At 37.0% G+C, this 24,462-nt stretch overlaps 2 protein-coding genes across 3 annotated transcripts in view; both read right to left on the reverse strand.

The window, feature by feature from the left end:
• Nucleotides 1-24,462, reverse strand: part of LOC121826529 (cytochrome P450 3A25-like) — a 319,487-nt gene that overhangs the window by 127,964 nt on the left and 167,061 nt on the right. The gene's annotated exons all lie outside the window — the stretch shown is intronic.
• LOC102909469 (vomeronasal type-2 receptor 116-like) overlaps nt 1-24,462 on the reverse strand; it is a 46,495-nt gene that overhangs the window by 4,467 nt on the left and 17,566 nt on the right. Inside the window, exons 3-5 of the mRNA XM_076560368.1 lie at nt 23,482-24,294; nt 21,091-21,318; nt 11,560-11,683 (exon numbers count right to left, since the gene is read on the reverse strand). Of these exons, the coding sequence (XP_076416483.1) occupies nt 11,560-11,683; nt 21,091-21,318; nt 23,482-24,294 (1,165 nt within the window). The remainder of the gene's footprint in view (nt 1-11,559; nt 11,684-21,090; nt 21,319-23,481; nt 24,295-24,462) is intronic.

The raw sequence follows: 24,462 nt of genomic DNA on the forward strand, positions 1-24,462 counted from the left end.
ATTGTCAATTCATTTGATGAGGGCACAGTCACCCTGATACCTGCAACACACCAAGACTCAAAAAGAAAGAGATTTACAGACCAACTTCTCTCTTTAACTTTGATGCAAAAATACCCAGTAAATTACTTTCAAACCAAATCCAAGAATGTATCACAAAGATCATCCATCAGGATCAAGTAGGCTTCTTCTCAGAGATGCAGGGCTGATTCAATATACAAAAATCTGTCAATTCATCCACCACATAAACAAACTGAAAAAAAAAACATATGATCATCTGAATAGATGCTGAAAAATCCTTTCACAAAATCCAACACCCCTTTCTGATAAAAGTCTTTATGAGATCAGGAATACAAGGAACACACTTAAAGATAATCAAGGCAACATATAGCAAGCTGACAGCCAACATCAAATTAAACTGAAATTCAAAAGATTCCACAAAAATCAGGTACAAGACAAGGCTGTCCACTCTCCCCATATTTACTCAACATAGTACTTGAAGTTCTAGCTAGAGCACTAAGACAACTAAAGGAGACCAAGAGGATACAAACTGGAAAAGAAGAAGTCAAACTTTCACTATTTGCTGATGATATGATAGTATACATAAGCGACCCAAAAAAATTCTACCATGGAACTCCTACACCTGATAAACACATTCAGCAGAGTGGCTGGATACAAAATTAACTAAAAACCAAGTACCCCTTCTTCATACAAAATGATAAAGGGGCTGAGGAAGAAATAAAGGAAAGAATCCCATTTACCATAGTGTGATAATGGAGTAACCTCTGAGAGTGTAAGCCAGTAAATTATATGTTTCTAATTATTAAAGTTGGTTTGGTCAAGGTGTCTCTTCATAGTAATTGAAACTCTAAATAAGACACCACAAATTTTATATTCCCTCCCTCTTTCTCTTATTTTCTCCCTCTGTCTTTAGGACAGAAAATGTCCTAAACACACACACACACACACACACACACACACACACACACACACACACTCCATAAAAGCAGAAATGAAATTAAACAAGCAAAGAAAAAAAGGAAAAAATTCCCACTAAAGCAAAATGAGAAGAAAAAAAAGTGTACAAAAATACAATTGAGTTCATTTTTTATTGGCTTTCTAATGATTTGCATGGGGCCTGCCCTCAAATGTGGTTAATACATCCAATAGGACCCCTTTTGGGGGAAATTGGTTTTATTCTTTAACAACTGAATTATATCCCAATGTCTAAATGTACCAAATGTGCATTATCTATTATCCATTGCTTGATATTTAAGCTCTTTCCAGGTTCCGACTATTCAAAGTAGAGCAGCAATGAACATGGTTGAATAAGGGTCTCTGTAGTAGGGTGCAGGTCCTTTTGATAGAACCAAAGTGTGGTTTATCTGGATCTAGAGGTAGAAATATTCCCAGCTTCCTGAGGAACCGGCACTGCTTTCATAGGGTCTGTACAAATCTGCACAACCACTAGTGATGGATAAGTAAACATTCTCCCTTCCGCAGACCTTTGCCAGGAAATACTGTCATTTCTTTCATTGATTTTGCAATCCTGTAGTTTTGGAGAAGTTGGGATCCAAGATAGAACAGAGGATAAAAGTAATCAAGAAATATGAAAAATTGAAACAGGAAAGGAAGCGTGGGATGCTTTGAGAAAACTGAATATTTACATTATTGGCATAGATGATGGAGAAGAATTCCAGGTCAATGACATAGACCAGTTTTTCAATAAGGTCAGTTTCATAAAAGAAGAGTTACTGAAACCATGGAAAGATATATCCAAATATATAAAAGAAGCCCAGAGTACACCAATAGACAAGACCAGAAAAGAAAATCCCTACAGCATATTATTACTAAAACACTAACAAAGAAAAATATTTTAGAATAAATTTTAATTATCACTTAAAAAACGTAATAAGAAGGTGTTCTGAAAGCTGCAAGAGGAAAACAAAAGACAAGGCAAATATAAATGAAAATCCAAGAGAATAGAAGCTGATTTCTAAATGGAATCCATGACAGCCAGAAAAGCCTAGAGCAAAGCATGTCAAGTCCTGAAAGACTATATTGGCCAGCCTAGAGAAATGTTCCCAGCAAAAATAACTGCCAAACTGAAGGAAAAATAAAAACTTTCCAAGACATAAATGGCCTACAACATCATATCCACCAAACCAGAACTAAGGAAAATACACAAAGTTATATTTTAGACTGAAGAAAGCAATGAACACAGCAGAGATGGTGGAAAGAAATAAGAAGACATAATTATTACAACATGAAACACCACTGTGACCACAGAAAACAACAAATTTCAACAGCAGAGTGACCACAAATAACACAAGTTTCTACAATATCTTAAATATCAATGGCCTCAATTCTTCATTTAAAAATGTGGACTAGCTGAATGGATCATAAAACAAAATCTATCTGCCTCTTCTCTTCAAGAAACATATCTTGATTTTAAAGATAAACACCACCTTAAAATAAAACGACAGACAAAATACTCCAGTTACATACATTCAGGAAGCAAGCATGCATGCCACCATGACATCTGGCCAAGTACATTTTAATTTAAAACTAATTAGAAGAAGTAAAACAGGAAACTACATTCTAATCAAGGGAAGAGCAATCAAAAAAGATGTTACAACTCTACACGTGTATGCATCCAATTCCGGGGCAGCTAATTTTATAAAAATTGTACTGCTGTGTTTAGTGACACAGTAACAACAATCTACTATTAGTGTGTGAATTCAAAAGCCCACTTTCTCCAAGAGACAAGGCATCTGGGAAAAATAAAGAGAAATATATCAGAATTAGGTCACATCTCAAATTTCCTGGACTCAACAGATATCTACATAGTATCCCTCACAAACTGCAAAGAAAATTTAGTCTGCTCTTTAACACATGGGAGCGCTTCAAAAATAGACCAAATCATGGAACACAAAACAGGTATTTACAAATTCAAAAAGATTGAAATACCTGTCCTATCTTATCACAACACAACAAAACTTAAGCTTGACAGCAAATATATCTGTCGTAAATACACAGACTGCTTGGAGATGAAACAACTCAGTACTTACTGACGAATGAGTCAAAGAAGAAATCAAGACAGAAATAAAAAATTTCCTGGAACTAAATGAAAATGAAAACACAAACAAACAAAACCCCTGGGATACATTGAAAGGTGTTTTACAAGGGAAATTTACAGCTCTAAGTGCCTATGTTAAAAGTATCAGGCGAGCCGGGCGGTGGTGGCGCTCGCCTTTAATCCGCGCACTCGGGAGGCAGAGGCAGGCGGATCTCGGTGAGTTTGAGGCCAGCCTGGGCTACCAAGTGAGTTCCAGGAAAGGCGCAAAGCTACACAGAGAAACCCTGTCTCGAAAAACCAAAAAAAAAAAGTATCAGGTGGAACACAAGTAGATGGCTTAATGATATAACTCAAAAATTGGAAAAACAAAAAATGCAAACACAAGCCAAAATAATGGCAAGAAATAATAAAATTTGTAGCATGAATATTAAAGAGTCTTATTAATAAAAACAAACCTGAGGCCAGTTATTGGGGTGAATGCTGGAAGATCAGAGAAGCAGAACAAGCCACAGCTTCCTCACCTTGACAGTTCCTCAGCTGATCCTGTTTCCTCAGACAGGAAGCTTCTGTGTCCTCATCCTAGTGGCTCTCAGCTGAACTGCTGATAGAAGCCTAAAAGCTTAGCCAGCCAAATGCTTCTAGTTTCTGGCCCTCACGCCTTATATACCTTTCTGCTTTCTACCATCACTCCCTGAGATTAAAGTCTCACTTTCTGGGATTAAAGGCATGAGTCACCATGCTTGGCTGTATCCTTGAATACATGAATTTCTGCCTCTGGAATGCTAGGATTAAAGGTGTGTGCTACCACTGCCTATCCTCTATGTTTAATATCGTGGATATTCTGTCTCTGACCCCAGATAAGTGTATTAGGGTGCACAATATTTCGGGGAACACAATACCACCAAAAAGTCAGAACAGAAATAAATGAAATAGAAACAAAGAAAACAATACAAAGAAGCAACCAACATAAGAACTGACTCTTTGAGGAGATAAATAAAGACAGACACTTGGTTCAAGTAGCCCAAACAATGAAATGGAGGAGTCAGATTAAGAAATCAGAAATGACCAAAAAAAAAAAAAAAACAAAGAAAGAAAGAAAAAGAAATCAGAAATTACAGGGAAATATTACAACAAACACTAAGAAGCATAGACTATTGTAAGGGACTATTATAAAAAACAAAAGAAAATCTGTATTCCAGTATTCTTGAAAACCTATATGAAATTGATAAGGTTCTAGATTCGGACAAACCATTATAAAATCAAAACACCAAGTCAACAAGCTAAACAAACACATAATACACAGCAGATTGAAACAATAATAAATTCCTTCCAGCTATAAAAATATTCAGGTTCAGATGAACTCACAGCAGAATTCCACCAGACATTCAAAGAAGATATACAGTCAGACCTTCTTAAAATATTTAAAAAAATAGAAGAGAAGGATCAATTACAAGCTCCCTTTAAAAAGCCATTTTCATTCTAATACCAAAACCAGGGAATGCCACAACAAAAACAAGAAAACCACATGCCATTACTCCTGATAAACATAGACTCAATAAAATGTTTGCAAATAGAATACAGACTCACATCAAAACTATTTACACCAGGACTAAGATGGCCTTATCATTGAAATGCCGGAAAAGTTCAACATATTCAACTCAATAAGTGTAAAATCCACATAAATGGTTGTATAGACAAAAGTCACATGAACATCTCAATAGATGAAAAAAGGTGACAAAATTCAACTCCCTTTATCATAAATTTTCTAGACAACATACAGAAAGAGGGATCATGCCTCAACACAATAAAAGTAATATATAAGAAACCCATAGGCAATATCATTCTCAATGGAGAAAAGCTTAAAGCAATTCCACTGAAGTAAGAAATCAGACAACTAAGTCCACAACTCCCACTCCTTTTCAATATTGTGCTCAAAGTATTAGCTGGAGCAATAAGGCAAGATAAGTAAGTTAAAGGAATACAAATAGAGAAAGAAGTCAAACTATCCCTATTTACAGATGACATGGTATTATATACTAGAGATCCCCCCAAAATGTACCACAAAAATTCTTGAAATGATTAACAAATACAACTATGTGAAAGGATACAGAATCATCTTTCACAAATCAATGTCCTTTTTTATACACTAACAACAAACATAGGAAGGAGAGCATGGACAGACTCCCATTCACAATTCTCCTAAAGAAAATAAATTACTTAGGAATAAATTTAAACAAGGAAGCAAGCAAAGGACTTTGACAGGAGAACTTTAAACCCCTGAAAAAAACAGGAAAGACAGTAGAAAATTAAAAGACATCCCATCCTGTGATCACTGATTGGTAGAATTAAGTTTATGAAGATGAACATTCTACTGAAAGCTATTTATAAATTCAATGCAAACCCAATCAAAATCTTGATCTCATTTGTGCAGATAGAAAAAAAATAACTATACCAAAATTCTACACACCAAGTGGACCAAAATAATACTGAATAAGAAATAACTCTGATAGAAGGATGACCAATATGAATTTTATGATATATTACAGAGGCATAGTAAAAAAAAACAAAAATAACACCAAAACTTGCCAGGATCCATTCCCCGATGGTGGATGGGTCCTGAAGAGGATGGAAAAAGTCCGCATGAGAATGAAGTGAGCCAGGCCATGGTGGTCGGGAGAATCTTGCAGCCTGACTGACTAGCAGCCAGAGTGTTTCTTTATTTATTCAGAATTTAGTTATTAGGGATACATTCATGATGTTCAAAAAAAAAAGATGATATCATGTTTTTTGTTTTTGGACATATGTTTCACTTCCTTTTGCTCATCTTTTAGTCATCATTAATAAACTATGACAGAACAGAGTTATCATTTCCAGTCATTTCCCCTCAAGTTTTGACTTCATTAATAAATGGAGTAATCATTCTTACTTATAAACCCCATAATCCAATTTTTGAGAATCTAGAGGCATATGACAGCATGTGCTCAGGCTGGTTGTTTTGGTTGCTTCAAGGACATTAGACCAAAACAAAATCTTCAACCACCCTGGGCATTTTGCCATGTCCCAGGCAGTGTATTAATAACTCCTAGTGGTCAGAGTACCCAGGAAAAATCCTCAGGCTAAAGCTGCTGCAGTTATTATTCAAATTCTGGCATAATACAATCAATGTTCACATTTATATCCTTATAGAATTCATCTATATGTCTAATCCTGGCATTCTGTTATTCCTTGGTCATATGACATTATAGTGGCTCTACATGAGCTAACTTCTAAGAGAGGGAGGTCCTAAGACCTCATACTTTTATCATCTTTCCACTCCATACTTTACTTATCAATATGTCTCTATGTAGAGCAGAGTTGTGTGGTGGTATGGTGTTCCCCAAAATATTGTGTACCCTAATAAACTTATCTGGGGTCAGAGAACAGAAAAGCCACTAGATACTTAGGATAGGCAGTGGTAGCACACGCCTTTAATCCTAGCATTCCAGAGGCAGAAATCCATCTGTTCAAGGCCACATTGGAAACAGCCAGGCATGGTGACACATGCCTTTAATCCCAAGAAGTGAGCCTTTAATCTCAGGGAGTGATGGCAAAAACAGAAAGATATATAAGGCTTGAAGACCAGAAACTAGAAGCATTTGGCTGGTTAAGCTTTCAGGCTTCTAGCAGCAGTTGAGCATTCTGTATGAGGACTGAGAAGTTTGCAGTCTGAGGAAACAGGATCAGCTGAGGAACTGTCAGGGTAAGGTAGCTGTGGCTTGTTCTGTTTCTCTGATCTTCCAGTATTCACCCTAATAACTGGCCTCAGGTTTGATTTTATTAATAAGAACTTTTAAGACTCATGCTACAGAGTTGTATGCCACATAAATGTCTGAGTGTACAGTGGGAAGAGCCTTGTAATCTGAACTGTGGCCAACTCCTCTAGCCCACCAGATCTTGTTGACCTTTTTGAATTTACTTTGTTTTGAATATCTTGTTCCAGTGTAAGTACAGGGACAGATGTTTCAAGAATGTCTCATAGCCTCGTGAAGAGACCTCTGGCTTCTTCTTTATGTGTCACAACCTCCAAAGCATAAGGAAGACCTTCAAGTAGATAAGGATATCTCCCTCAAAGTGGCGGAGGGGAGATAGTATGTTCAGGACTTTTCTGGGTAAGCTTAGAAGCAGAATTCCTTGGAATAGGCATCATTGATTCATATGGAATTTTCCATCAGTCCAACATCTCCAAATTGTACAAATATTAAAAGTACCCCAAGTATGTAACAGGTAGAGATGAAAACCAAAGGTGACATGACAGCCATCATGTGGCTCAGCTCTGCTGGATCTTTGTCGAGCAGCTGTGCTGGCTTTATGACTTCTGCCATTACATTCACATATGGCTGTGCCAAAAACAACCACAAAATAATATGGCAATGGCAGAAAAATATACCTGTGGACCAATACATAAATCCAAGACCCAAATTTGAGCATATGTTAGATTAGTCAATTAATATTCAATAAAGACACTAAAAACAAGATTGAGAATTGAAAGCATCATGAAGACATGTTGTTGGAAAAACTGGAGTTCCACAAGTAGAAAAATGCAATTATGCCCATATCTAGCACCGTTGCAAATTGTAACTCCAAAGGATCAAAGACCTGAACCTGAAAACAGGAACACTGAAATTGTTAGAAGAAAATATAGGCAAAAGTCTCCATGATCCATGTTTAGGAAAAGACTTTCTGAATAGAATTCCATTTGCCCAAGAATTGAGGCTAACAACTGAAAAGTAGGAGTTCATGAAATAAAATGCCTCTTTACAACCAAAGGAACAGTCAACTAAGTGGGGATAAAGCCTGAAGAATGGGAGAGAATCTTTGCCAGGTATATATCTGACAGTAGATTGAGATCCAGAATACACAAGGAAGTGAAAAAAACAAAGTCTTAAAAAACAAATGACCTATTCTAAAAGAAATGATCCTGGGATCTGAAAAGAGATTTTCAGTTGGAAATAAAATGGCTAAGAAATAATTCAAAAAAGTCTGCCATCCTTAGCAATTATGGAAAAATAAGTCAAAACAACTTTAGATTTCATGTTACCACAGGTAGAATATAAAGATCCACAGAACAACCAACAAATGCTGGAGTGACACAGAGGAAAAGGAAATCGTCATTCATTTATGGTATGATTATAACTGGGGCAGCCTCTGTGGAAATCAGCATGGGGAAAAGTAATTCTGCCATATGACCCAGCAGTACCACTCCTTGTCTTATGTCCCTAGGACTCCACATCCTGCTCCACAGGTATCTGCTCTGCATGTGCGACGCGGCTTTGTTTAAAGCAGGTAGGAAATAGAAAAACATCTAAATAATCTAGAACTGACCAGTGGATAATAAAACTGTGATACAAATAGTCCATGGAAAACCATTTGAGTATAAAGAAAAATGAAATCATAAACATTGTGGATGTGTGGGTGGAACTAGAAAAGATTATATTGAGTCAAAAAATCCTGACCCACCAAGACAAATGTCACATATTCTTTCTCATCTGAGGCTCCTATCTTCAAATCTTCAGATGTGAGTACATGTCCTGGAGAAACTACAGAAGACACGAAACTGAGCAGGACCACTGCAGGAGCTGGTGAATAACAGAATGGAATAGCAGAGAACAAATGACCAGAAGGGGGACATGCAGAAGAGGGAGACTCTAATCATGGAAGTAAGAGAGAGATAACTACAGGTGAGGGAGGGAAGAGACTGAAATAACAATAAGGATGTCCAGGATAAGTGATGTAATCAAAAAGGAAAAATGGGATGAGGGAACTTTAGGGAAGAGGAAGGGAAGTAAATACAGAAGAAGGAGGAAGGTGGTAAAATATCAGTAAGGATGTCTGAAAACCACAGAATCTCATAATATTACTATAACTAGAAAAACCCTACAATACCATTAATTCTCTTTATACTGATACATATAGCTTTAATAACACTTTCTCCTCTGGGCTGATGCTCCTCCCTCCAAGAACAAGACTATAAACACAAACCCAACACCAGACATGAGAAACTTCCTTTGGAGTTGTTGTCCAGGGTTGGTGAAGTGGCTCCCAAAGCATACTGCCTATCACTGCTGACCTTGTTCATCCAGCAGAGTTGAAAAGTGAGTCCCTACTGCTGATGGCAACATGTACTTCAAAAACAGAGCCCAGAGACCCTGGAGGTAGAACTTACATGAATGCCCTTTCCCTGAGGACTGGCTTTCTTGATACCAGAAGACATCATGCAAGCTTCCAAATGATGGAGACAACCAACAGTCCTAGCCTGCTATGTCCACTAAGAGCCATATCAATGACCAGCATAGCACAAAACCCTAAGGGTGTGGTAGTGGCATGCATACCTTGACAGTATTCAACAACTCTTTAAATAGGACTCAAGACCCACTCAACAATAAAGAAACCATTCCTATGCCTGAAACCTAATTACTCAGTGATAATAAAGTCATGATCATTACTAATTTACTAAACCATCATAATCTGTAACAACAATATGTAAATGTTTGCCCTGATTCCCACAGATAATTGTAGTCTTTACCTCCCAGCAAGAAAACTTCTCTTCACAACAGATGAGACCATTATGGACCGACCAATCAAATGCAGAGTTGTGGAGGGCATCTCCAGTGGATAAATCTCCAATACTATTCCCAAACCTAAGGCTCACAGAACACTTCAGATTAGGGTGTGCAAAGATCATAAGAAACGAAAGTTCAGGGGTTTGTCTGTGAGATTGTGTCTCCTAGTAACATCATAAGCTAAACCCATAAGTCCTACCAACATGACAACCTAGGTATGTGGAACTGACCAGAGACAACAGCAGTAGACACGCCAAAGTATTCAGGAGAATGACCACATGCCCCAACCCTACCCAAAGAACAGGATGCAACTACAAAATGTTGAGAGGGGAGAAATGGTCTTCCCCAGGGAAGAGCACATTTTGTCACTCAAAACAAAATGGTCAGCCCTAAGAACATATATGCAAGTAACATCATAAAGAACAATCCAGTTATATTAGTAATTCATATATATATATATATATATATGATTATAACCCAATCAATAAAAAAGAGGCTGTTAATGTGAACGAGAGTAATAAGGTGTATATGACACATTTCACATCAAGGAAAATGAAAGAAAAATAACACAATTACTTTATAATTTCAAAATCAAAAGAAAAGGAAACAAAAAACAAATGCTTGATGTAGCAAATGCTCTAAGAGTCAGAGTAGGTGTTAGTATAATATATAACTCTGTAGAGTAAAGGGCTAATCATGCAAACCTGATAACCTGAGTTTGAATTCTAAACACATGCCAAAGTCAAAGAAGATGCCCAAGCTCCACAAAGGTGTCCTCTGTCCTCCACATGTGAGCTGTGGCACATACATGCATGCACACATGCACACCCATATCAAAATAATCAGAAAGAGTTATTTTAATAACCTTTTCTTTCCCTGAAGACATGCATTAATGAATTAGATATTTCCAGTTATCCCACCCTTATGATGATGACAATCACAGAGCACTCTGCCAATAATTTAACCTTTGGTAACATTAGCTTTTAGAAAACTAAATTCTATTGAATTAATCTCCCCAACTCTCATTTGTTGTGATAACACATTCCATTTGTTATACAGTTGCTTAGTTTTGGTTTAATTGAATCCAGTAGATAAATAGTAGATTGTCATCATTATCAGAATTTCATATTCTACTTTCACCAATTTTTCTTTATGTTATCTTTCATTATTTAAATTGTAATATAATTACCTCATTACCTCTCTTCTCATTTTTCCTAATCTCTCTCCTGGACTCAACATAGTCTTATTTTCTGTTAAATTTATTCCTCTTTTTCATTAATTGTTGATTTGTGTGTGTGCATGAATGCATGTATTCCTAAATACCACATGTTATGTCTATATAATATTAGCTGTATATATGATCTCAGGGCTGACCATCATCCTAGACAAAGGTCAACAGCTGTACCTTCCTTTACAAACACTTGTTTTGCATACTATGTTTAATATTCCAAATGACAATTCTAAATGTTGTAAACTTAATTCTTTATAAGGTACATTTAGGAAACAGCCCCATATGCACTTTTCTAGGACTTATTTTCAGGAAAGAATCATTGCATTCATTTATTCAAGGAATACACATGCATCCTGGACACTTGCACACCTCATATTGCCTGGCAGTACATAGCATGGATCACTGCAAGAGCTGAGATGAAACTACCATGGAATGAAAGGCAGTTTGGGGAAGTAGGGATGCAGATGACACAATAACATGAAGACTGCCACTCAAATGTTCACACATTGTGTGGCATCAGCAGTGATTACTAATGAACATGGGGATGAGTGGGAAAGATATGGAGAACGGTGCTGCATCACAACACCAGGATCAGGTCTTAGTTTTCTCCTTGTACATTCACAAGCAGATTGAGGAAAATATTAATTCTCTACCTGTCTGGTTGGAAATGTAACTCTCTGGACAAAGCATACAAGAAAAACAGCAGATCGGTCTTTCGTCTTCTTGAATTTTCCAGAAACCTGGACCACAGCTCTGTGTACATACAGATTGAGGAGTCTGAGGGCAACACAGAAAAAAAAAAGATCATAATTTTGTACATCAGTCACAGCCTTAAAATATTTCTAAGCTAAACTACCTAAACTGCAAGCAGACTCTGAAAATTGTACATATTTATGAGGCACTGTGATGTCTCCATATGGTAAGGTAGAATGTAGAGTTGAAGTTATCACACTTCCCGATGCTGAAAGTTCAAAATTTCATTATGGTGTCCCAACTGTGACTAACTTCTGCTGGCTTTTGTGAATTGTGTAGGACATCTATATATTCTCTCCTGTGATGCAGAAAGCCAGAAATCCTTCCTTGTATGAATTATGGAACAGCTAAGTTGTCAGACATAAACCCAGACACATTTCTCTATCCATTTCTACCTTTACCTTCCCAGCTTGTAGTCACAACCATTCAGTCTGATTCACATTTCCCATGAAAGAGGGTGGATGGCCATAGCTTCTCCCGACACCATCATATGTTGATAGTCTATAGATCTGAATTATGATCCATTACTGTGACTTTTATCCTTGACTCTCCATATTCATAATAGTGCTATGTTTTTTGTTCCAAACATTAGTGACATCATCACTTAGAATTTTCATCCATTGCCTTCTTAGTTAATCACTTAATAAGTATACTTCTGAGAGTCTACCAGTGCAGATTAGACTAAGAGGTGAGTCTGTTCTCATAATTGATCACCCCAGCCTCCAGGCTTTGGGCCCAAGGGCACATCCCTATGCCCCCACACCACCCATTGCAGTCCCAGTTTGAGGCCAGCAGGCAGGTCTCTTGCAGGCAAGTCAGGCTACCACCATCCCCACTGGACCCTGTAAGTAAAAGCCCCGCCCTACCTCCTAAACCCATTCTCCCTTTGAAACCACAGCTGCTTCCTGAGACACAGAGTCCATCAGCACTGACTGGACCAAGAGCTCCAATTAGACCAAGAGTTCCCATTGGACCAAGAGTATGAATCGAACTGAGAGGCTCCCTCAGACACAGACACCACTTTCACTGAGAAGAGGAAGAGATGAGTAGACACCAGTGCAAATATACAGTCAACAATATAAAGACCAATATGGCAACACCCTAACCTAGTGGTTCTTACATCAGTAAGACCTGAACATCCCAATGCAAAAGAAGCAGAATAAATTGATCTTTAAAATGATTTTAAGAAGATGATAGAGGTCTTTAAAGAGGAAATGAAAATTCCCTTAAAGAAATTGAGGAAAGATAAACAAAAAATTGGAAGAAATCAATATATCCCTTTAAAAAAAACCAAAAACAAGCAATTAAACAGGTGAAGGAAACATTTCAAGATTTGAAAACTGAAATAGAGGCAATAAAGAAGACACAAACTGAGGGAAGGCTGGAAATAGAAAATCTGAGTAAATGAACAGGAAACAAAGATGCAAGCATAAACAACAGAATGAAAGAGATGGAAGAGAGAATCTCTGGCGCTAAATATACGATAGAGGAAATAGATTCCTCAGTCAAAGAAAACAGTAAAGCCAACAAAGTCATAACACAAAACAACCAGAAATCTGGGACATCATGAAAAGACAAAACCTAAGAATAATAGGGATAGAATAAGAAGAAGAATACCAACTCAAAGGCACAGAAAATACATTCAACATAATCATGAAAGAAAATTTTCCCTTCATAAAGAAGGAAATACCTATGAAGATACAAGAAGCTTATAGAACACCAAATAGACTATACCCCCCAAAAAGTCCCCTCAACACATAATAATTAAACCACTAAACATACAGAATGAAGAAAGAATATTAAGAGAAGCAAAGGGAAAAGACCAAGTGACTTATAAAGGCAGACACATCAGAATACCACTCGACTTCTCAATGGAGAATTTGAAAGCCAGAAGGTACTGGGCAGATGGAATACAGACACAAAAAACCATGGACGACAACCTAGACTGGTATACCCAGCAAACTTTCAATCACCATAGATAGAGTGAACAAGGCATTTCAATACAAAACCAGATTTAAACATTACCTATCCACAAATCCAGCTCTACAGAAAGCACTAGTAGGAAAATTCCAACCTAAGGAAGTCAGTTTCTATTGTGTGGAACAATTTGAAGAGTATTGGAATTACTTCTTCTTTGAAAATCTGGTAGAATTCTGCACTGAAGCCAACCCCACAACTGACAGAGGACTGTTCTCCACAGTATATAAAGAACTCAGAAAACTAGACATAAAAATACTGAACAATCCAATTAAAAATGGGCTAAAAAGCTAAACAGAGAATTCACAAAAGAAGAATCTCAAATGGCTGAAAGACATTTAAATAAATGCTCAACATCCTTAATCATCAGAGAAATGCAAATCAAAACGACTCTGAGATACCACCTTAAACCTGTCAGAATGGCTATGATCAAAAACACTAATGACAGTCAATGTTGTAGAGGATGTGGAGCAAAGGGAACACTCTTCCACTGTTGATGGGAATGCAAACTTGTACAGCCACTGTGGAAATCAGTATGGCAGTTTCTCAGAAAACTGGGACTCTAACTACCTCAAGACCCAGCCATATCACTGTTGGGTATATACCCAAGGAATGCTCAATCATACCACAAACATACATGCTCAACAATGTTCATAGCAGCACTATTTGTAATAGCCAGAACCTTGAAACAACCTAGATGCCTCTCAACTGAAGAATGGATTAAGAAAATGTGGTACATATACACAGTGGAGTACTACTCAGAAGACAAAAACAATGAAGAATGAAATTTGCAGGCAAATGGATAGAACTAGAAATAATCATCCTGAGTGAGGTAACCGAAACCCAGAAGGACAAACATGGTAAGTATTCATTCATACGTGGATTCTAGATATAAAGCAAAGAACAATCAGACTACAACCCACAGAACCATGGAGGCTATATAGCAGGGGGACCCTAGAATGACTGTGGCTTATAATAAGTTTTGGTTTTGCTCAATTACTGAGCAAATCTCAATTAAACATTTCACTATTAAAATAAGAATTTATACTGTATCAAGCTGATAATAAAAAAATAAATAAATAAATTTTAAAAAAAAGAAAAACTAAATTTAAAAAAAGAAAGTCAGATACACTCACAAAAACACAGGCAATAGATAATCCCGCAGCAGTAAATCCCAAAGAAGAGAAACACACACACACACACACACACACACACACACACACACACACACACACTTCCACCAAAAGATAACAATCACTGGTCATTAATATCCATCAATGCCAATTAATTTAATTTACCTATAAAAACACACAGGCTAACAGAATGGATACAAAATCAGGAACCATCCTTCTGCTGCATATAAGAAACGCACCTCAACTTAAAAAAAAAGACACTACCTCAGAATAAAAGGCTGGGAAAAGACTTTCCAATCAAATGGATATAAGAAGCAAGCTGGTGTAGCTATCCTAGTATCTATAAAATAGACTTCAAACTAAAATTAATCAAAAGAGATCAGGAAGGACATTACATATTCATCACAGGAAAAATCCCACAAGATGAAAATCCCAATTCTGAATATTTATGGCCCCAAATACAAGAGCATCCACATATGTAAAAGAAACATTTCTAAAGTTTAAATCACACATCAAACCCCACACACTAATAGTGGGAGATGGCAACACCCCACTATCACCAATGTACAGGTCTGCCAGACAGAAACATAACAGAAAAATAAGGGAACTAACAGATATTATAACTCAAGTGGACTTAATAGAACTCTATAGAACATTCCACCCTAACAACAAAGAATATACCTCCTTCTCAGCACCCCATGGAACCTTCTCTAAAACTGGCAACATGCTTGGTCACAAAGCAAATCTCAACAGATACAAAACAATTGGAATAACCTTCTGTGTTTTATCAGACCACTGTGGATTAAAGTTAGATTTCAACAACAACAGAAATTACATAAAGTCTAAAATTTTATGGAAACTGAATAATGCCCAACTGAATCACCACTGTGTCAAGAAAGAAATAAAGAAAGACATTAAAGACTTTCTAGAATTCAATGAAAATGAATGTACAACATACCCAAACTTCTGGACACTACGAAAGCTGTGTTAAGAGGAAAATTCATCACACTAAATGCCCACATAAAGAAGATGGAGAAATGTCATACTAGTGACTTAACAGCACACCTGAAAGCTCTAGAGCAAAAAGAAGCAAACTCACCAAGGAGGAATAGATGCCAGGAAATAATCAAATTGAGGGCTGAAATCAATAAAATAGAAACAAAGAGAACAATAAAAGGAATCAATGAAAACAAAGAGTTGGGTCTTTGAGAAAATCAACAAGATAGATAAGCTCTTATCCAGACTAACCAAAAGGCAGAGAGAGAGAGAGAGCATCCAAATTTACAAAATCAAACAGGAAAAGGGAGACATAGCAACAGATAATGAGGAAACCCAGAGAATCATGATGACATACTTCAAAAACCTGTATTCCACAAAATTGGAAAAATCTAAAAGAAATGGATGATTTTCTGGATAGGAACCACATACCAAAGTTAAATCAAGATCAGACAAACAATTTAAATACATCTGTAACTCATAAGGATATAGAAACAGTCATTAAAAGTCTCCCAATCTGGCCAGGTGTGGTGGAACATGCCTTTAGTACCAGCACTTGGAAGGCAGAGGCTAACAGATATCTGTGAGTTAGAGGCCAGCCTGGACTAGAGAGCAAGTTCCAGGACAAGCTCCAAAGCTACACAGAGAAATCCTGTCTAAAAAAAAGTCTCCCAACCAAAAAAAAGCACAGAACCCAATGGTTTCAGCAGATAATTCTACCAGATTTTCAAAGAAGAGCGAATACCAACACTCTTCAAATTGTTCCACAAAATAGAAACAGAGGGAATATTACCAAACTCCTTTTATGAGGCTACAGTTAGCCTGAGACCCAAACCACACAAAGATGCAACAAAGAAAGGGAATTACAGACCAATCTCCCTCATGAACATTGATGAAAAATATTCAATAAAATGTTGGCAAACTGAATCCAAGAACACATCAAAAAAGTTATCCACCATGACCAAGTAGTCTCTATCCCATGGATGCAAGGATAGTTCAACATATAAAAATCTGTCAATGTAATTCATCATATAAACAAACTGAAAGAAAAAAACATGATCATCTCATTAGATGCTAAAAAATCCTTCTATAAAATCCAACACCTATTCATGATAAAGGTCCTGGAGAGATCAGAAATACAAGGAACATACCTAAACATAATAAAGGCAATTTACAGTGTGTTAACAGCCAACATCAAATTAAATGGAGAGAAACACAAAGCAATTCCACTAAAATCAGGAATAAGACAAAGCTGTCCACTTTCTCCATATCTATTCAAGATAGTACTCAAAGTTCTAGCTATAGTAACAGGACAAAAGGAGACCAAGGGGATACAAATTTGAAAGAAGTCAAACTTTTGCTACTTGCAGATGATATGATAGTATACATAAGTGACCCCAAAGATTCTACCAGGGTACTCCTACATCTGATAAACTCCTTCAGTAATGTGGCAAGATACAAGATTAACTCAAAAAAATCAGAAGCCCTCCTATATACAAATGATAAGTGGGCTGAGAAAGAAATCAGATAACATCACCCTTTACAATAGCCACAGATAATATAAAATACCTTGAGGTAACTCTAACTGAGCAAGTAAAAGACCTATATGATAAGAACTTTAAATTTCTGAAAAAGAGAAATTGAAGAAGACAACAGAAAATGGAAAGATCTCCCATGCTCATGGATAGGCAGGACCAACATAGTAAAAATGACAACCTTACCAAAAGCAATCTACAGATTCAATGGAATACCCATCAAAATCTCAACACAATTCTTCACAGACTTGAAAGAACAATATTCAATTTCATATGGAAAAACAAAAAACCCAGGATAGCAAAAAGAATCCTGTACAATAAAGCAATCCCTGGAGGCATCAGCATCCATGACTTCAAGCTTTACTATAGAGCTATAGTATAAAAAAAAAAAACAGCTTGGTACTAGCATAAAAACTGACATTTAGACCAATGGAATCAAATTGAAGACACTGACATTAACACACACATCTATGAACACCTGATTTTTGACTAAGAAGTCAAAACTGTACAATGGAAAAAAGAAAGCATCTTCAACAAATGGTGTGGAGTAACTGGATGTCAACATGTAGAAAAATGCAAATAGATTCATATCTGTCACCATGCACAAAACTCAATTCCAAATGGATGAAAGCCCTCAACACAAATCCAGTTACACTGAATTTGATAGAAGAAAAAGTAGGACCTAGTTGTAGTTGAAAGTTTTCCTGTATCCTGGCTAGCCAGCTATAGGGACAAATCTCTCCCACTCATGTACCCAAGTAAATATACAGAGGCTGATATTAATTATAACTGCTTATAAAAGCTCAGGCTTATTACTGACTAGCTCTTACACTTAAATTAACCCATAATTCTTATTTATGTTTAACCATGTGGCTTGGTACCTTTTCTCAAGTTCTTCCTTGTCATCTTGCTTCCTCTGTATGTGGCTGGCAACTCCTGACTCAGCCTTTCCTCTTCCCAGAATTCTCCTCATCTACTCACTCTGCCTATAATTCTTGCCTGGCTACTGGCCAATCAGCATTTTATTAAACCAATGTACAAGGGCATTATCCCACAAGAAGTAGTCTTGAAGGCACTGGCATGGGAGACCACTTCCTAAATATAACACCAGTAGCACAGACACTGAGAGCAACAATTAATAAATAGGACCGCCTGACACTGAAATGCTTTTGTAGGGCAAAGGATAAGGTCATTAAGACAAAACAACACCCTACATAATGGGAAAAGATCTTGACCAGATCCACATCTGACAGAGGTCTGATATCCAAAGTATATAAAGAATCAAGAGACTAGACATCAAAATACCAAACAATTCAATTAAATATTGGAGTACAAAACTAAACAAAGGATTCTCATCAGAAGTATCTCAAGTGGCTAAAAGACATCTAAGAAATTGCTCAACATCCTCAGTCATGAGGGAAATGCAAATTAAAACAACTCTGAGATACCATCTTACACCTGTCAGAGTGGCTATGATCAAAAACACTAATAATAGTTTATGTTGGAGAGGATGTGGAGCAAAGGGAACACTCCTCCACTGTTGGTGGGAATGCAAACTTGTACAACTACTGTGGAAATCAGTATGACTGTTTCTCAGAAAATTGGGAATCAATCTATCTCAAGACCCAGATATACCACTCTTGGGCATGTACCCAAGGAATTTCAGTCATACCACAAAGACACATGCTCAACTATGTTCATTGCAGCATTATTCATAACAGCCAGAACCTAGAAACAACCTAGATGCCCCTCAGCTGAAGAATGGATAAATAAAAGGTGGTACATACACACAATGGAGTACTACTCAGCAGTAAAAATCAATGACAACATGGAATTTTCAGGCAAATGGATATAACTAGAAAATAACACCCTGAGTGAGGTAACCCAGACTCAGAAGGGCAAACCTGGTATGTACTTGATTATAAGTGGACACTAGTTGTAAAGCAAAGGATAACGAGACTATAAACCACAGCTCCAAAGAAGCTAGCTAATAAGAAGGACACAAAGAGGAATGAATGGATCACCCTGTGAAGGAGAAATAGATGAGATCTCCATGAACAAACTAGGGGGGGGGGGGCTTCACCAAGTAACTGATGAACACAGGTGCAGAGATTCACAGCCAAGAACCAGGCAAAGCTCTAGGAGTCCAGTTGATAAGAGAAAAGAGGGATTCTACGAGCAAGAGGCATCAAGATCACCACAGGAAAACATACAGAGACAACCAAACTAAACTAGTGGGAACTCATGAACTGTGGACTAATAGCTGTGGAGCCCCCATGGACCACACTAGGCCTTCTGCATAGGAGAGATAGTTGAATAGGTTGAACTGTTTAAGGGGAACCCTGGCAGTGGGATCAGGATCCATCCCTGGTGCATAATCAGGCCTTTTGGAGCCCAGTACTTATGGTGGGACACCTTACACAACCTTGGTGCAGGGGGAAGGCTTTGGACCTGCCTCTACAGAATGTGCCAGGCTCTTCTGACTGCCTATTTGAGGGCTTGACTTGGAAGAGGCAGGAATGGGGGGGTGGGTTGAGAGGAAAGGCTGTGGGGTGAGAGGAGGGAGGAGAGGGGGATCTGTGGTTGGTACATAAATTAAATAGAAAATTTCTCAATAATAAAAAAAGAGGAAAAAAGAAATTAAAAATATATTTATATTAAAAAACAACTATATTCCTAACACAATTTTAATATTAATAGTTTTGGAAATTGTATATGCAAGTATATATTTCTGTCCTTCCCTTAGACATGCTTCTTGCCATGATTTGGAAGTCAGTGTCTGTCTCATAAATATCTACATATTAATAGGCACATGGGGCTGGAGAACCAGCTCAGTGATTCAGAGTGCAGGCTGCTCTCACAGAGAAACCTGAGTTCAGCTCCCAGGATACAATTCAGGCAGCTCACAAATATCAGTTATAATGACAAGTTGCATAAACACTGGTAATTTATTTCATCTTTGTAAAACCTGTGGGCATGTTTGAGTATGAGTTATCTTAAACTGAGGAAAAATAAATCATCAGCATGCATATATATAAGGAAAATATGTATATATTTATACACATGATTGTGTGCATGTATGTGAATACTCACAGAAACACACACTCATATATACAGTCATGAATGCTGATTTATTCATTCACTGCAGCATGAATGAACACACCCAATTTGAATTTCAATTTAAATTAATTCTATCTACCAGCATTATCCTTCAATATGTGTATGCTTATATATATATATATATACCTGAACATGTGTGTGTGTGTATATATATATACATATATATATATATATACATATATATATATATGAAACAAAGTCAAAATCAAGAGATTGATTTATTTCTAAATTGAAGATATCAAACAGAACTAAGGAGATGGCTCAGTACTTAATGTACTTGAAATATAAGCATGAGGTCCTGAATTTGATCATGCAGAAGAGAAATATAGAAAAGTGAGGTGTAGAACTGTTTTCCTGTATTCCCAATATGGCATTCATGGAGACAGTGTGTCACTGTCCAGTTGAGTACAGATAAATCAGAAAGCAAGGGATTCAGAGAGAGACCATGTTTAAAATAAAATGGAGAAAACTGAGGAAGGTAACCAGTGCTGACTGGGGCCTCAACGGGCACAGGCAGTGACATGCATGAGAATCCACACACAAGCTTACAACAGGAGCTAAGAAATTAGATTATAAATATAATTTAAAATTTCAAAGAGACATCACAATCAGTTCTCATAAATCTTTGCAGATATTTGTCTACATATTAAATGTTGAAATTTACCCAGACCTGATTGAAGTTGCTTGGCCATTTGATCATAACTTCATTGATGAACAAGCCTTGATCTTGTGGACTCCTGGAGACAAACTCTCCTACTTTAACTAGAAATGAATAATGATTTGTATGTCCCATAAAATTTTGTACATCATACTTTTCCACATGATTCTTGTTCTCATCAAAGCATATTTGGTCTCCAGCAGCATTTGTAAATTGAATTTTTCTCAGAAAAGGATGAAGCTGGAGAGAGACATCAATTGGGTATGAGTAGCATACAAATCTCTCACTTATGGTCCCTAAGAGCAATCCTCTTTCTCTCTCCCTACTCTGGCTTTCTTTTGAAGAGGCTTCATTTGAGCAATTTTTGCCTCCACTTGTTCCAGTGAGATGAAATTAATGTAGAAGTAGCTGAACACAAAGAAAAATGTTGTCTAAGGGGTGGAACATAGTGCAGTGTGGACCATGTTTTAGTGGGAACAAGGCCCTGTGTCTCTCCCCAGCAAGAGAAAAATGTCTCTTATTAGAAAATATAGATGGTTTCAGAGTGAATCTGGAGTAAAATGGAAGCAACACTAGTCTATGGGTTTATTCGTGTTAAGATATTTACCTTCTTTATGCCACACCATGAACCTATGTGTGTATGGTTAGGTAGGTAGATAGATATACACATAGATATAGAGAGTGTCTGAACTTGATAATATTAGCAGGGGTTTATACAAAATTCCAAATTCTTGAAAATATATATTAATATGCAGAAATTTTCTATGCCATTTGTACTTCAGGAAGTTGGAAATAGACCCACGGTCTGCCTCCAATCCTTAATTCAGTTTGGGTCACAACTTTTGTCTTTCAACTTTGATAAGAACAATATTGGAGTCAAAATTAAAACCCAAATGTTCTGTGATTAAGCTAGATTTTTCAGAAGATTTCTTTATATTTTTATATAAATTTATTTTGTGTATGAATTTCCTTCCTGGACATAAGTATGCACTACACATGTTCCTGCTGCCCGTTAAGACCAGAAGAGGGTGCTGGATCCAGTGGGAGTGGAATTGCAGACATTTGTAAGCTGCTATGTAGATACTAGGAACTGAACCTGCATCTTGTCAAGAGCAACAGTTAAATCTGACTTCAGAGCCATCTCTGGTCCATAGATTTGTATTATTTGTAATTCTGTGTATTGCCTATGTGTATGTATGTATATTCACAAACTGTATTCCTGATATCTACAGAGAGCAGAAGAGAGTGTCACATTCCTAAGAACTGGAGTTACAGACAACTATGTGCTGCCATGTTGGTGCTAATAGCCAAACTCTGGTCCTCTGCAGGAGCATCAAGTGGCCCTAACTGCTGAGCCATCCCTCCAGCTTGATTTTATTATGTTTTTAAAAAAATGCAGTGGGTTTATAAGTTATGTTCTGAGATTCATTATTGTGTTAACTAATTAACAACTCGTTTCATAAAGGACCATTTTTTAGATATTCAGTTATCTGTACAAAAGACACACTAACTTACCTAATATCACATCTCTGAAAGCCATGTTCACAAACTGTGTCCATGTCTATGTCAAATATTATTATTATCCATAATACTAAAAACTGCATAGTACACTAAACATTCAGAGTTCATTTTCTATTTATCTACTTTAGACTGAATTAAAATGAAATAAAATTGAAAAGTTTGTTCAGCAAACTTCTTGATGATCACCTATTTGAAGGGGAACATCAAGGCTCATAGGTATAATTGAGTCCTAAGTTTATATCAGGAGGGTTTAAACCCAAACATACCCACTTGTCACTATAAAAAGGTGATATGGCCTAGGCTCATGAGCACCATCTGTATTATAATATTTAATAATGGAGGCATGGTCTTTGGTTTCTCCTTAATTTTATCTCATTTAAGAGTAAATAGTCTATAAAAAGCAATTTCTTTCTCAGTTACTTTTGAGGTTATGGCAGCCTATTTTTATTTTCCATAAAAGTTTCTCCCCATGGTCTTGGGTGGTTAAACATATATTATATTTCATATGAAATAGGTGCTGTTAGATATGGTGACTATGTCTCTATCTGATGGCATCAGACATATTCCATGAAATTGTGTAAATTTTTATTATTGAACTTGCTAATTTTGACAATAATTGATTTTGGATATTTTAACAGAATTTCATCTCATAAAAGGAAAACATTTCTTAAAATATGTACAAATTTCAGGTCTTGAAATCAAAGCTACAGTAGCCCAAATCATGAACCATAATTACAGACACATACACACCCACTGTGAAAGAACTCTTTCCATTTTGCCTTTTATTTTTATTATAAGATGAAAACGTGTTCTACGTTTGACTTCAGTGACTCAACTACTAATAAGTTCCCAGTGCTACCCTTGCTTTTGAGATAGGCTTACCTGCCAGGGTAGAAGCCTGTCGTGGTTTGTGTCTTCATGAAATCCCATTTCTGTTGTCCTCAAAAGCATTTTATGGAGGGTGTGGGCCACTGCATACACTGCATTCCATATGGAAAAGCTAGGCTCAGAAGTGATCATCACATTTATTTCTTGCTTTGTCTTTAGGGATGTATTCAGTGGGCAGGGTTTTTTATTTTCACAAAGCAGAGGAGGAGGTGAGCAATAAAAATTGTCAATCCAGAATTTATAGAAATAAAGATCTCCTGGGTACCGGGAGGGTGTAAGTGCCTCTAGAAAGGGCTTGAAGCCAGGGATATCTCTCTTCTGTGAAAATGAGAAGCTTCCTTCAAAAAAGTCCTTAAAATAATTATTTTCATAGAATACAGACTCTAAGTAAACTAAGTGGGACTTTGCCATGATCCACACCTTCCTTCCGGCTTTCATGATTTCATTTTGTGCACAGAAAAATACTAAGTCATCTATATCACCATAGAATACATGCACATTTGCTTGTGTATTTTGGATCAAATTCACCAACCCAACATCATATGTTAACTGAAACTTCCAATTAGCCTGGAGTTTTTCTGTAAAAGCCACACAGATATCTTCTGATACCATCTCTGCTTTCAGGTCAGAGAGGAACTCCTTTCCTTTCAGATCATCAGACACGATGAGCCCTACCCACTTCCAGCCAAAGTGCAACAGTAAAGAGGTCACCCCTTGGGTTAGAGCTGTGTCTTTGGGAGACATCTGGTAAAGGGATGGGAATGTATCTCTATCACTTAGCATAGAATCAAAAGTTCCATATGTGACCTGTAGAAGCAAACAGAAAAAAGGGGATTCTGAGTTTCTAGGTGTTTGGAGTCCTCACACTTAGATAGAAAGTGAGTTCATTATTCACATAAGGGGATCAGGAAACTGGATGTTGGTAAGGAAACTGTCTTCTGTGATATTAGCTTCTCTCTCTCATTGTGTGATGGA

This window comes from Peromyscus maniculatus, chromosome 23, assembly GCF_049852395.1.
Source record: "Peromyscus maniculatus bairdii isolate BWxNUB_F1_BW_parent chromosome 23, HU_Pman_BW_mat_3.1, whole genome shotgun sequence".
NCBI lineage: Eukaryota > Metazoa > Chordata > Mammalia > Rodentia > Cricetidae > Peromyscus > Peromyscus maniculatus.